Source organism: Crocodylus siamensis, chromosome 4 (assembly GCF_052110815.1).
Source record: "Crocodylus siamensis isolate JL-2025a chromosome 4, ASM5211081v1, whole genome shotgun sequence".
Lineage (NCBI taxonomy): Eukaryota > Metazoa > Chordata > Crocodylia > Crocodylidae > Crocodylus > Crocodylus siamensis.
The window spans coordinates 22059444-22074167 of record NC_143398.1 but is presented as its reverse complement, the minus strand read 5'-3'; the positions used below and the strand labels follow the sequence as shown (position 1 = coordinate 22074167).

General features: G+C 39.9%; 1 protein-coding gene across 7 annotated transcripts in view; it reads left to right on the top strand.

Moving 5' to 3' along the window:
• The window catches only part of PHTF2 (putative homeodomain transcription factor 2), a 154154-nt gene that overhangs the window by 112228 nt on the left and 27202 nt on the right, over nt 1-14724 (top strand). For 6 of the 7 annotated variants that reach the window (XM_090041918.1, XM_090041919.1, XM_090041923.1 and 3 more), the window contains 5 exons: nt 3242-3397; nt 5997-6215; nt 10494-10622; nt 11849-12121; nt 13399-13530. In XM_090041918.1, coding sequence (XP_089898044.1) covers nt 3242-3397; nt 5997-6215; nt 10494-10622; nt 11849-12121; nt 13399-13530 — 909 coding nt within the window. The remainder of the gene's footprint in view (nt 1-3241; nt 3398-5996; nt 6216-10493; nt 10623-11848; nt 12122-13398; nt 13531-14724) is intronic. The other variant, XM_090041922.1, reaches the window with a different exon arrangement.

The window sequence follows — 14724 nt, the reverse complement described above, 5'->3', positions numbered from 1 at the left end:
TGGAGAGGAGGATGGAAAGCTGATTTTTGAAAAGCAGAGAATAGGGAGAAAGAAGGATATGTTGCTTGACAATGACCGTGGATCACTGTCAGGATACGAAAATCTAAAGGTGCAGCAGTTTGTAGGAAAATGAATGGAAGCAAAAATGAAACATTATATTATTCTACCTCCTATGGTGGTGGAGGGGGGGAGGGCACTATAATACATTTTTATTCCAGGTGGCTTTCAGTTACACACTGATTTTGTTCAAATACACATTATAGATAGGTTGCCATTTGTGAAGACTTGCACCAGAGCTGTCTGGGATATAGCTTTTCTATCTTGTGACGTGGGCAAAGAAGCTATAGGTTGAGATGCACAGGTCTATATGGCATTCATATCGCTATCCTCCTATTCTGATATGCTGTCTGGGCATCAGGGGATATTACATAAGGTCCTTCTCTCCATACTGCATACTCCATACAGGCACATACCTTAGATGCTGCCAGCTCCAAAGGAGAGTGCTTATTGCCTTTTTTGGCTGAATAGGCTTTAACATCCACGCATACAGCTAAAGAAGTAATTGATTCTCAGCTGCTTGGGGACTGGATCCAGTATGAGGACATTCCAGTTCCTCAATATTTTCTTTTCGTTTTTTGATGAAGTTCTGATGCTTGAGTCCTTTTCTCTTATTCCTGACCACCTGAAAATTTACAAAGTAGTTTTCCTTGCAGCAATTTGTATAGATTTATAGTAAGGCCATCATAGATTCATAGATTGTAAGGCCAGAAGGGACCTTGGAAGATCATTGGGTCCAGCCCCCTGCACCAAGCATGAAAGATAGCGGGGTCAAGTGATCCCAGCAAGGTGACTGTCTCCTCTTGCAGATTTCCAAGGTAGGTGATTGCACCACCTCTGGAGGGAGCCTATTCCACAGTCTGGACACCCTGATTGTGAATAAGTTTTTCCTAATATTGAGCCTAAATCAGTCTTCCAGGAGTAAGTGGCCATTACTCCTGGTTTTCCTCTTGGGTGCTCTGGTGAACGGTTGCTCACCTAGCCCTTGATACACTCCCCTAGTGTAGCGGTAAGCTGCTACCAGGTCCCTCTCAGCCTTCTTTTCCTCAGACTGAAGTGTCCCAGATTCCTCAGCCTTTCCTCATATGGTTTGCCTTTTAAGACTCTGATCATACGGGTGGCTCTTCTTTGGGCTGTCTCAAGCATGTCCATGTCCTTGTGGTGCCCAGAACTGGACGCACTACTCCAACTGCGTTCTCACCAGTGCTGAGTAGAGCGGAAGAATCACTTCCGTGGTTTTGCTGGACATGTATTGATTGATGCATGCCAGAGTGTTGTTTGCCCTACTAGCTACAGCATCGCACTGCCAGCTCCTATTCATACTGTGGTCTATTATTCCTCCCAAGTCCCTTTCATTCATGGTGCTAGTCAGTTTGGTGCCGCCAAGCCTGTAGGTGTGTTGGGGGTTGCTTGTCCCAAGGTGGAGTCCTTTACATTTCTTAACATTGAACTTCATCAGATTCCAATCTGCCCAACTTGCTAGCCTGTCTAGGTCCACCTGTAACTGTAGACTATCTTCAAGTGTAACTACACTTCCCGCTTAACTTGGTGTCGTCTGCAAACTTGGCCAGTGAGGTCTTCTCAGGGACTTCTCCAGAGTGCCATACCCAAAAGGGTTTTTTTTTTCTTTTAACAAGAACATTATTTCAGCCACACCCAAATCTTTTAATATGGGTTGTCTTAGATCAGTGTTTCTGAAATTTTTAAAATTCAAGTCAACGCTCATTAGACTCAAGGCACCCTTCCAGAATATTTGTGGTTTGGGCAGTACCTCATTTCAAAGCCTAATTTATTACAGTGCTTGCCTGCAGAGGAGCCAGGTAGTAGGGCTGGGGGAGCAGCCAGGTAGGGACTGCCTAGCGTGACACCTGAGTTATTCTCCTGTCTCATGGTTTATCTGTTTATCTCCTGATACCTGGCTTATTTCTTCATACCATAGGGCACCTTTTAAAGTTATCTCGTTCATCCTGGTTGAGGATCACTGTCTTTTTTTTCACTTTAACCAGATTTCGTCCCCTCGACCCCCAAGATCTCAGTGCATAGAGAACAGGAAAGATTCTTGATGTTGGTTGGGATCTCTCTTTCTACATAAATGAGGCAAAGACTTCTAGAGCCTCATCTAATTTGTTCATAATATGAATCTCTTTGAACATCTCCAGAATGACAACTCGGTCTTCTGTACAAATTGTTTGATTTTAAGGTTATAAGACTTTAAGTGAGCACATCAGCTGTTTCTTTAAAATAGTTGCTGATGGCTCAAACTCCTTTTTGAAAGACGTGGAAGCAAGCAGCTGTGCTACTGTGGACACTATATATAACGTCTGCTTTCAGAACTAGCCATTCTGAGCTGCAACCTAATGGACAAAGCAAATGTCCTATACATCTACTACCTTTTCCAGGTTTATCCTGTGTAATTATGCCCTATGCTAAGCAATCTATATAATTCCTTCAAAGCACACAAGTTGCACAGCCAGACTGACTAGAAATTCCCCCCTCCCTCTCACCCTTGTGATTATCCAATGAACACTATAGCAACCGGTTGATATTACTCGTATCGATATACTTCCTTGTAGTAGAGGAAGAGAATGTAGTAGAGATGGAGGCAGAGCAGAAAGAAATCTGCTAGTCTGTGGTGACTTGCCATCTACCAGCCAACCTCCAATGCCTGTGAGGGGGACCCTAATTACCAATATCAGCCCTTCCAACTTTTTTTTTTAAGAAGTTAGGGTGAAAATTGAGCTAGAAGAGTACGGTTACTGTGTTGTTTTACAAACACACCTTAAGAAAAGTGTGAGCTATGAAGTTGCTCTTGAATCTCCTCATTCAGTTGGACAAGAGATCTCAATGTCAGTCGACTCATTCTGTGGAAGTATTGAGCTGATTGATTCAGGGTTGCTGAGCCAGAATCTCTTCTGGGATCCTGCTTTTCTCATTTCCATACCTGTTTGGGTCATTGAATAGATATCCTTGTGCATGAGAGCAAGCAATAGTTTTTTGTTTTCTTTTCCTATACCACATTGAATTAAAAGTGATGCTGAGGAAAACCTAAGAATTGAGGTGAAAGGGGAGACAACTGACTTCAAAGAAAGTCTGAATTGAACCTTCAATTGAAAGTTGAATTAAAAGATAATTTTAATAAGTAGTAATGTGTGTCTTACTAACCGTAAATTATTGATTGGCCTAGGATTCCCACAGGGCAATAACAAATGTATCTGATGAAGTTTCAAGTGAGGAAGGGCCAGAAACTGGCTACCCTCTACGCCGTCATGTAGAACGTGCCTCCAGTGACTGTGCTCTTCGAAATAGGAAATCCCATTATAAGAAACACTACCCTGCGGAGGTATGTTCTATTCCTACATATCCTTTCTATAGTTGATTTAAATGTATTGGCACTTTATTGAATATATTTCTTTCTTCTAAAGTAATTCTAGATTTACTAATCTTCTGTTAATAGGCAGAATCATTATACTTTTACAAATATTTTTTAGAAATCACTGTCTTTGGGGAATGATTGCTGTTTGCAGTTTGGTTTAATTCAATTTGAACAAGAGTCACTTTGAACTTCAGCATATTTTTCACAGAAGGATATTACAGTATTGACTGCTAAGCACTTGCTCCGTTCTTTGGACCTGAATGAGTAGCTCTCTCATCTGAAGACTGCTGATTCTGTATGGCAGCAGTCATCTTGTGGCAACAGTCCCCTGCTGGGAGAAGTCATTCATCTAAGGAATTAATTGTTTCTTGTTACATGAGAGACATCTTTTTTGCCTGAGAAGCACCTGCTTATAGTTTTTGTCATTACTTGGTTGGTGTTAGTTCACCCTCCCTGGTATTTGGACACAGAATTCATGGTGACATATATCAGATTGCAATTTAGCAAATTTAATATCTTTCCGAATAAGTTCTGCTTGGTGTTGTCTGTTTATGAGGAACATAGAGCCAAAAAAGAGAATTGATTCTACATTTGAGTTCCACCTATGTAAGGGGTTTCTCTAATGTGGATGTTTTCCTAGATGTGAAATATTTCTTAAAAGTATTAGTTTTTTCAGTTATTTGTTTGGCTAATACAACTATTACATTTTGAACCTTTGCTAGCTCATTCATCCCTTTTTCTGTTATTTCTGCATAGCACTGCATAGTGCTTTATAATCATAACTTCTTTTTGGAGCTGCTATATCTGACAGTAAAAATACAGGTTTATATTTCTAAGCCATTTAATTCTCTACTGTCAAATTCTTTTTTGACCTGAGTGTATCTAGCTCTTGCACAATGCAGCTTGTTATAAGAATATTAAAATGAGTGTTAAGTATTCTTGACATAACATCCAGAATTTTCCAGAAGCTGAGTACTTTGAATTGGCTTACTCTCGCTCTCTTTTTTTTAATGTTTGAAGGTTTGTCAATATGGTATAACAGATCACCAGTGTCCATTAACTTTACATTTCTTCTATTAATTGCCATGGGTGGGGAAACCAAGCCCGTGTAATAGGAAAGAAGGTAGGCAATAGTTTTAGAATCTGTAAATGTTTCATTTGATTTCAAGGAGGTTTTTTTGCTAAGTCAGTTGATGAGCTCTTGCTCATAGATGAGACAGTCCATGATACATTGAAAGCTTGCTTTACTATTTGCATGTTAACAGTAGACTATTGTTGCAGCACAAACTCTCCGTTAATGTTTTGACTGTATTTTCTTCAGAACTGAGTGGTGCTTATTAGGTGGTTAGCATTTACTGTACGCAGTATAGAGTTTACTGTTTAGTTGCACATAGGATTATTTCTGTAATTCAACATGTATCTCTAATTTTTTTTTTAAATCAGAAAGCCACAAATTTCTATGTGGCTGCATTAACATTTCCATTCTGCATAATTTTGCAACTTATGTTCCAAAAAGAAGGGCAGGTTCAATATAACATTTTTCAAACCCTTTTTTTTTTTTGTCTTGGCAAAATGACCTGCTGAAGACAGTGGAAGCATGACTTCTAACAAGAACAGACAACCTACACTCTGATAGTTAAACATTTTTTAAATGAATTAATAGTACTTGTACTGAGATTTTGCTTGGTATTTACTGTTGATGTGTCCCAGTATTTCCTTCACCATAGAGAACAAGATAAACTTAGAGGAGGCTGTAGCAGTAAAAGAAGATTTTTGATTCAAGAAGAGTTGGAATTGTTGAATGGACAGACTGTTCATGCATTAGGGAATATTTACATTTAATTCAGAAAGCTTTGTACTCTTGCTAGTTGCTGGAGTAATTCCAGGTTCTACATTCTGCTTTTTAGAAGAGAACACTAAAAGGTATATTTTGACATTTGGTCTCGACTGTCTGGAAGCTGCAGCTGGTAAAGAAAGTGGCACCCCACCTTCTGACAAGAGCATGTCACTAGGAGCACATTATTCCAGTGCTCCAGAGTCTGGAATGGTTTCCATTAGCTTGCCAGCTGCAATGTGAGGTGCTGGTCTTGATTATAAAGTCTTAACTGTCCTGAGTCCTACACACCAAAACTGACTACCTTCTTCCTTATGCTCCATAACGATCCCTAACATCAGCTGGGTGACCTCCTGCAAGTACTTGTGTGCCAAATTTGCTTAGCTCAGCCAGGTGGGAGGTCATTCTTGATTGTTGCTGTACAGTTCTGTAACTCCCTTTCCCTTGGGGCCTGCCAGACCCTGAGCCTGGCTATCTTTTGGAAGTGCAGTAAGACCTTTTTCATTTAAGCAGGCTTTTAGCAGGTGGGGTTAGGTTCTAGGTATTTTTTGGAATACAGATTTATGGTTTAATTATTTTAGCTGTCTTTATTGTAAGCTGCAAGATGCTCTGAGGCTTCTTGGGGCATAAAAATCAAATAGATAGATACATAAACTTTGAAACTGACCTTTTAGGAAAAGGGATGGAGTGCCCTAGACTGCTTTAATGCTTATGCATATGTTCTTTTTTCAGGATGCACCTAAGTCAGGTACTAGTTGTAGTTCTCGATGTTCGAGTTCGAGGCAGGATTCTGAGAGCACAAGGCCAGAATCAGAAACAGAGGATGTACTATGGGAAGACCTTTTGCACTGTGCAGAATGCCATTCTTCCTGTACCAGTGAGACAGATGTAGAAAGCCCTCAAGTCAACCCATGTGGAAAGAAAGAATATAGAGATGACCCATTTCATCAGGTTAGTTTCAAATTATTTTAATTTTACAGTGGGAGTACATCCTGTCTTCAGTTCTACTAGCTTTGGCACATTGGCTATAGGCACGTGTCTATTTGTAGCACTGTAATCAAAACGCCAAAAGTTTAGTTTATCCTTTCTGTTCTTAGTTTGTTACCAATGTCTTTTGGGAAGTGCAACACATGATATGTAGGAAAGAAAAATTAATTTGTTCTCATTAGACATGTATTTAAATTTATGAAAGGAGTTGAACTTGATATAGCTGATATAGGTACAGGTAAAAGGTTAAGAAATAAGGACCAGAGCATAAAAAATTGGATGTCTGTGTTTTGGCAAAATTACTGACTCTAATAGATGTTAAGTCTTTTGAACAAGTTAGCAAAAATATGTCTTTCAAATAAGTTCGATGATCTGATTTAGGTCCCTTCCGACCCTACCAACTACAAAACTATGAAAACTTTATTTACGTAAAATAGTTTTTGAGGCATTCGTTTTGGACCATGGCTTCAAATTCAATTCCACAAAAGAAAGAACATTAAGGGCACATCCAGACAAGCACGGATGTTTGTTTCCCTGGGGACAAGTAGCAGCGGCACATCTTGTGCTCTGGCACGTGGCAGGTTAGGCTGGGGGCAGCAACTGGGCTGACCCCAACAGCGTTACCTGGGGTCCCGGGGGCCTCCCAGGGCTGCAGCCTCAGGAATTCTGGCCAGCAGCTGGAGCATGTCTCCGGCCAGCCAGACTTCGGTTTTAGGTGGTGCATGCTGCCACCATGTGTGCCACCCAACTTTTTTCCGGCATGCGTTTTTTTGACCTCGGGACATCCTGGGGTCCCTCCCCCCCCATGTATGGTGCCACACACCACACATCTGTGCTCATCTGTGTTTGCTTTCACATGGGCCCCTCGTGGATGTTATAGTTAAGATGTGATTAACTGCTTAATCATGTCTTAAGTAGTGACCTGGGCACACATTCAATCAATTAACGGTGTGATAAAACAAGGGATAAACCACAGTTATTACACAAAATATATGTAATGATTTTGTGGCTGGTTCTTACCATGCCTTTGATTGAACATGTGGCTAGTGCCCAGCCTTTGGATGAAGCAAACAGGAGCCTTTCAAGTCTCCCATGTGCTCCAGAGCCCAGGAGTGCTCCTTAGCTGATCAGGACGCTCAGCTGGAGAAGTGCACCATTCACTCCCAGCCACAGGTGTGCATGATGTGCTCCCAGGACTGGGCGTTCCAGTCAGCTAATTGGGGCTCCCAACCAGGGGAGCACAGAAAGCAAAGTTTGCTACTTGTCAGTGTATGAGGAACCTGGTATCCTCCAGCACCAGCAGTATGGTGTAATGGGATAGGACGCAGGGTCCCACAATTGCACCTCCTGCCATGCATGTGTATCATGCTACGTCACACCACTGGGAACCTGCATCACATCCCATCACACTATTAATGAACATGTGTCAGGAGCCCCACTTCTGTCTCAGAATTACTTTAATGCAGTTTATTTTTGAGGAGTAGTTATCTGTCAAAAAGAAGAATGTAAGTTATTCATATGCTCAGTAGTATAACTGAGTGGCAACCAGGCACCAGTCCTGGGCTCTGACTTGAGAGGGGGGTGCCCCTGCCTCTTCTGCTTCTGTTCCAGCTGCAGCCTCTGCCCTGAGCACCACTGCCACTCAGAGCATAGAACTGCCCAATTAGGCCTCAGAGTTATTCATTATTGAAATACAGAGGTAAGGAACTCTGAATTAAATCAAAATGAGCCTTTTTGGCTTAGAAGCTATCCTACCTATTCCTTAAACTCTTTATCGTCTCTCAATTCACCCAGTTTTTATACTATTTTTTTCAGTGGTGTAGTTCAGATTCTGTAGATGTAACACTACTAATATGACCAGCTGGCAGGCTTTAGCAATACAAAGTATCCAAGTGAATCCTAGGAAAACCATTCTCTAGAAAAGATTTAGCTTAAAACAGGTAATAAACATCTGTTGTATGTTTAGTCAAGGTAGTAAGACTTTCTTTCTATACTTCCCCATAATATGAACATGCTGGTTACAGGTCACTGCCTTCATCCACATGTAGTACGTGATGCTAGTGGCAATCAAGATTTTAAAATTGTAAGAGAATGGGAACAGCATGATTGACCTGCTTTAACCATTAAGGTCCTTTTAAAAGCTGTTACCTCATATAAATTAAAACTGTTAAAAAAAAATTTTTAAAAATGTCACAAGCAATCAAATGTTTTATTCTAAGCATGGGTTATCTCTAGAACCGATTTGGGAATGTTTCCATTTAAAAATGTTTTTCAGTTTGTCAAAACTAATTTTTCATTGTTGAAATACTATGACAATTTTTTTTATCTGTAAGGTTCAAGTCCAAAACAAAAGACATGGACACCCTCTTCCTTTAGACTAGCCAAAGCAGATACTTGACTTCGTTGGTTTATTCAGGGATGATCCTGCCTTGATCAGGAGGATGGACTAAATGACCTCATATGGTCCCTTCAAGCTCTACTTTCCTGTGGTCCTATGATCCTATGCCCAGTGTCTCGGGCACTCAGCTAGGATATAGGAGACCCATATTAAAGTCCCTTGACTCCTTGTCCCTTGTTTCTCCATGTCCAAAGCAACTGCTGCTCGAGTTATTGTCTCTCTTTTAGTCTCTTCTGTTGGTATTGTTCCATGCTGTGTGAGTATTTAAATATTCCTTGGGCCAAATAGAGACCTCAAGTTGAGACCTGTTTCAGTCTCAACTTCAGTGATTTGGTTATGCTTTTGTTTCACATTGGAACAAAAATAGGACTAAACTTTGAAATCTTTGGAAAAGAACACTTCTTTTGCAGGCCAACTATAGTTACCAGCAAGGTTTGAAACTTTTTGGTGCCTAGCAGTGGCCTCTATCCCTTAAAATATATGTGTAATTCTTATTTTCAGTGCAGTCAGCTAGTAGAAGAGAAACTGTCAAATGCTTTGCCACTGGGTTCGAAACTGTGTGCTACACAACAATAGAATCCTGGTTGTCTCGTGCTGGGAAGCGAAAGTAGTCTAATAGTTAGAGCCTAATAAATGTAAATATTTTGTATGTTCAGTTTGATGAATGGATTACACAGGGCTGCTATATTAGATACCTTGGTTCTATTCCAATTCCCTAAGCCTGAGATATAAGGCCTTGGTTAGAATTAAGGACTGAGATGCACATTAGGAGAAGTGACCTCAGAATTTATTGCAGTTTGGCACCCAGCTTCATACATTTTCACCAGGATTCTCACTGTTTCCCAAGCTTTTCAGGAAAATGAAGCAAAATAGACCTTACAAGGAAAGGTTGGAAGAACACGGGCTTATTTAGTCTGGAAAAGACAAGACTGAGGCAGGGATTTGACAAGTTGTCAGTTGTAAAGATGTTAGTGATAGGCTGTTCTCTGTGGCTGCAGGCTACAAGACAAGAATTAATGATCTTAAAGTACATCAAAGGAAATTTGGTTGGGATATTAAGAAGGACTTGCTAATTATGAAGGTGGTTAAGCACTGAAACAGTTTGCAGAGAGAGAGGTTAAGGGAATCTCCATCCTTTGTGAGATTTTAAGAGCAGATTAGACAAGAACTTGGCTGAGATGGTTTAGACAAGCACAGTCCTGCCTTGAGCAGGGGGCTGGATTTGATGACCTTTTGAGATCCCTTTCAGCGCTATTTTTCTGTCATTCTTTGCATCCTTCCCACCCTTTAATCCCACTGAATGTTGCCATTCGTGTGTACAGCTCCATATTATTGTGTTTTCTTATCTTGTTTTATGTTTAACCCATTGCACTTCTCATTCAATTGCTGACATTTTAAACCAGTGGCTTTTGAGTTTGTTCCATTCATCCAAATGGATGTTGTTTGTACCTGGAAGCTATTGTTTTAGGCTTTCTATGAACACGGGCAAATATTGCTTTACCAAGGGTTTGTCCAAAACCATAAGAGCAAGATTCTTTATGTTAAGAAAGAATCTTGAAAAAAACTGAGAAATGCCTTTGCTCCTGTCCATCATTCACGTTTATGAGGTTTTTCCTGTGTGTTGAAAAACATTTGCGGCTAAAGGGCATTGTGTAATAAGAAGCATACAGACAATCTCATTTTGCAAAACATTTCACAAAATACATTACATATAAAAGCTGTATATGGCAGTGTTCATGACAGTTATACAATTTGTGTCAGCAAAAGTATTGACGTTAAAGTAAATATTGTTGATGGTGATATGATACTTACTGCATATGCATCAATACTGTTTTTTCCTGTAGAGTCATTTGCCGTGGCTCCACAGTTCAAACCCAGGACTAGAAAAAATAAGTGCAATTGTATGGGAAGGTAATGATTGCAAGAAAGCTGATATGTCTGTGCTCGAAATCAGCGGCATGATAATGAACAGAGTAAGTTCTTTTTCTTTTACCCTATGCAAATTACACTTAGGAATCTGAAGTCTTCATTTTTGGCAGATATTTTCTCTTTTGTAATCAACAAATCCATTGGTAGTGTTGCTCCGTAATATATCTCATTGCGATTTCTTTGGGTTGTCATCAGTAGTTATACAAGTGAATCTTGGGTTCAATAATACAGGCAACCCCCGTTTAACACTGTTTCGCTCAGCAGTATTTCACTATAATGCTTATTTTAAATTGATAAAGCAATAGTGCTCAGCAAGTTTTGTTATAGCAGTTGTGGTCGCCATCTTGGGTCATTAAAAGCAGTTGCGGTCACCATCTTGGGTCATCAAATACTTTGTTTCACTTAACACTTGAATTTTCAGGGACCAATTAAGAGCGCTAAGCGGGGGTTGCCTGTACTTGTTTTAGGTTACTGTAGACCCACACAGTAAGTTAACCTGAATGTTTCTTTTATTTGTTTTCCAAAACTGAAATGATCTGTGACTATCACTTCTGATCCTTGGGCTCCTGGGAACAGGCACTGTCATGTTTTGGGGGTTAGATATATATTAAAGATGCAGATTTCAGTATTAGAAAGCTGGAGTTTAGTTTGCTTACTTTAGGAAGCAGACCTTTAAAAGAATTAATGCCGTGTCTGCTTGCAATACTGTCATAAATTTAATTCAACTCTTCGGGTGTTACTCCTAAGAACAACATAGTCCTGTGGGATTATTAAATTGCATCTGAATATGTAGTCAGGATTGACTGTTTATATGTTAAGAGCTGTACAAACCTTTAGGAAGATAGGGGCCCCACAGAGTTCAAATAAAAAAGACAAAACAGAAGAGAGCAGGACATACATAAACAAAAGTGATCAGAATGATTCGTACACGTTTTGTTGGAATTATTTTAAATTAAAAACTTTATACTCAGCTACTCTGCTGACTATCCTTTTTTAATTCATTATATAGATTATTTTTAAGGCTTGTATTTATTTGTTTATCTTTCAGTGCAAAAAAAATGTTTTCATCTGATTCTATAGCTATTGATGCATGCTCACCTCTATTTCATTATGCTGTATATTTTGTAAAAGTAAATTTTAGAGGTATTTGCAAAATACTTTGTTTTGCATGTGATGTGAGTTAAACTTTATAAATAGCAGAGTTGTAGCTAAGATTTGTTGACACTAATAAGCATGCAATTAAATTCAATCCTATTTCTTCAATTTTTAGGTGAACAGCTATATACCAGGAATAGGATACCAGATTTTTGGAAACTTAGTCTCCCTAATCCTGGGTTTAACACCATTTGTATTTCGACTTTCCCAAGCTGCAGATTTGGAACAACTAGCTACACATTCTGCTACTGAACTTTATGTTCTTGCGTTTGGGTCAAATGGAGACATACTTGTTTTTTCAATGGTTATAATAAGCTTTGTGGTCCGTGTGTCCCTTGTGTGGATTTTCTTTTTTCTGCTATGTGTAGCAGAGAGAACATACAAACAGGTAGGTATAATAGGAAGCCTCTAACTGTATCCTTTTAGAGAAGGGAAAGAAAATTAGTAGTATTACTTATGTAATCATGTAACCGTGATAGTCCAAGAAATATGTGAGAAGCAAGGATTTTTGTGGGTGGTAACTTACTGGACTGTCTGCTTGGTTGGGATAGATTTAGACAAGCTTTTGAATGCAGCACATTTGTCTTCAGTTCAACGTTCAGTCTTTATAGCTTGGGGCAGTGTTTCTCAACCGGGGTGTCATGGCCATTAGGTAGAACTGCCCTGCACACCTTGTGCACAGCCAGATTAGGAAGCAGCTTCTCAGTCTGGTGAGACCACGTAGTATCTCCCAAAAACAGAGGTGCACAGTACAGATGGAGCTGTCTTGCATGCCTCTTTCCAGAAGGAGTGCCCAGGAAGTCTGGACCAGGAAGGGCTGGGGCAAGAGTGGAGATTCCTGCCTGCTTTAGGTTTATTAGATAACCCCAATGCAGGTAGGAGCATATGTTCCTGCCACAGGCCTTCCCAGTCTGGTTGTGCACAAGACGCATGAGGCAGTTCCTTCTTGCTGTGGCATCAGTGCCCCAGTTGCCAGTCACCAAGGTAAGCTGAGTCAGCCAAGAGTGATTCTTAACCGAGGTGCTGCCAAAATTAACAAAGTTACAGAGGAGTGCCCTAAATCTAAAAAAAAAAATGTAAAAAAGGTAGAGAAGCACTGGCTTGGGGACACAGAGCATAGGAGAGAAGTGCTCTGTTTCTTGACGATCTCTCCAGTTTTACCAGCTTCTGCAGTTGCCAGGCTTTCCTGTCACAGAGCTTTTCTGAGGGAAATTTGAAACTTCATTTCAGATTTCTAATACAGTAAAAGCTCTGTCATCTGGCATCCCCCAGGAATGGGGGATGCTGGATAACAAAATATGTTGGTTAATTGAGCAGCCTGAACAAGCATCCTTGTCTGTTCGGGCCACTGTGTCCAGGGTGTCACCGACCCTCCCACAGGCCCTGCGGGACAGGGAGGTGGGCCCTGCACAGCCTGTTATTCCCCCGGGCCGGTTTCACTTTTCCTTACAAGCCGGCATGCCAGTTAACAGAGCGTGCCAGCTTGTAATGTGCTGGTTTCTGGAGATTTTCCTGTAATTTGCCCCTTGATTTGACTCAGTTTGCCCATTGAATTCCCAGTAATGTTGCAAAGATGCATTTGCATTTTCAAATTACCTTTTTTTTCCTCCCTATCCTTCAGACGGGAACAATTCCTTAATAGTAAAACTTGATTTTTTTTTGTAGAGGTTACTTTTTGCCAAACTGTTTGGTCATTTAACATCTGCTAGAAGAGCAAGAAAATCAGAAGTTCCTCACTTCCGGTTAAAGAAAGTGCAAAACATAAAAATGTGGCTCTCTCTCCGATCCTATCTGAAGGTAAAAACATTTTTTTTTCTCTCATTTGTTTATTGTAAATATAAATCCATGTTCTGTTATTGGAAAGCTGGTATTCTTCAGCTGATTTCTCTAAAGGCAGAAGTCCCGTGTTGGTATACATGTGCCTTATGCATTTCAAATGTTATCAGCCACTGAAATCAAGGGCCTGCCTTTTTTTAAGAAAATATTTTAACTTCTACCACAACCAGTTCACCTGATCATTTTCTTACTGAAAGCATGTTCATGAAATATAGATGCATTTCTCCATTGCTTGGATATAAGACAAATCCTGTCATTTGTTCCTACAAAAACCGGTTAAGTCATACTGTAGGCTCTTGATAGACATAGCAGAGCGAATGAAGGATCAAGTGACTGCAGCCCAAGAGCTGTTTGGAGCATGCTTCCCTAGATCTCAGGCAACAGCAGCAGGTTTACTAAGAAATATCCATCTCAAACATTTGTAGTGCCCTCCCCTGTCCCACCCTGCTTTCACAGAGCTATTTTAGAAGAAACTTACACTTCTTACATAAGTGTCTTCAATCTATAAATACCCAGAATTTGATTTGTCCACATGAAATTCAGCCTGTCATGTAACCTATGAGTCAGTTGATATAGTATGGATTACAGCGTAGTCTAAAAAATAATTTGTCAGATAATTCTCTTCTAGTGCATTTTGAGTAAATTTATTTCTTATATAAATATAGCCTACAGCCAAGCAGAAAAGCATTCACAGCTTTGCCAAAGCACTTAATTGTTGAATGACATAACTCTGCTATTTCAAAGACTCCTTTTAAATCCGCTACGCCAACTTGTGTGTGTATGTAAGGTGAAGAGAGACCTCTTTGCCTTTGCTCCCTTGATGCAACTTGTGTGTTCTGTTGTGATTCAAGATGGTGAGATTTTGAAATGACATCCATATGTAGTATTTTCATTTTCCCCATTTTTTTTTTTTTTTTTTTTTTTTGCTTTCATGACTACCATATGTGCATATTCTACTCATTCTTAGGCAAGCTACTTTCAGTGTTCACTTTGATTATTGTCCAGGAAGAAGCTGGAGATTTAAGAAATATTTTGCATTGAATTTGTTCAGGTTTTCAGTGTGTTCCAACTAAGTAAATATAATGTTTGCATTCTAGAACTCCTGTATTTCTTAGGAACACACCTAGTAATATTTTTCAGAAGGGAAAAGAATGT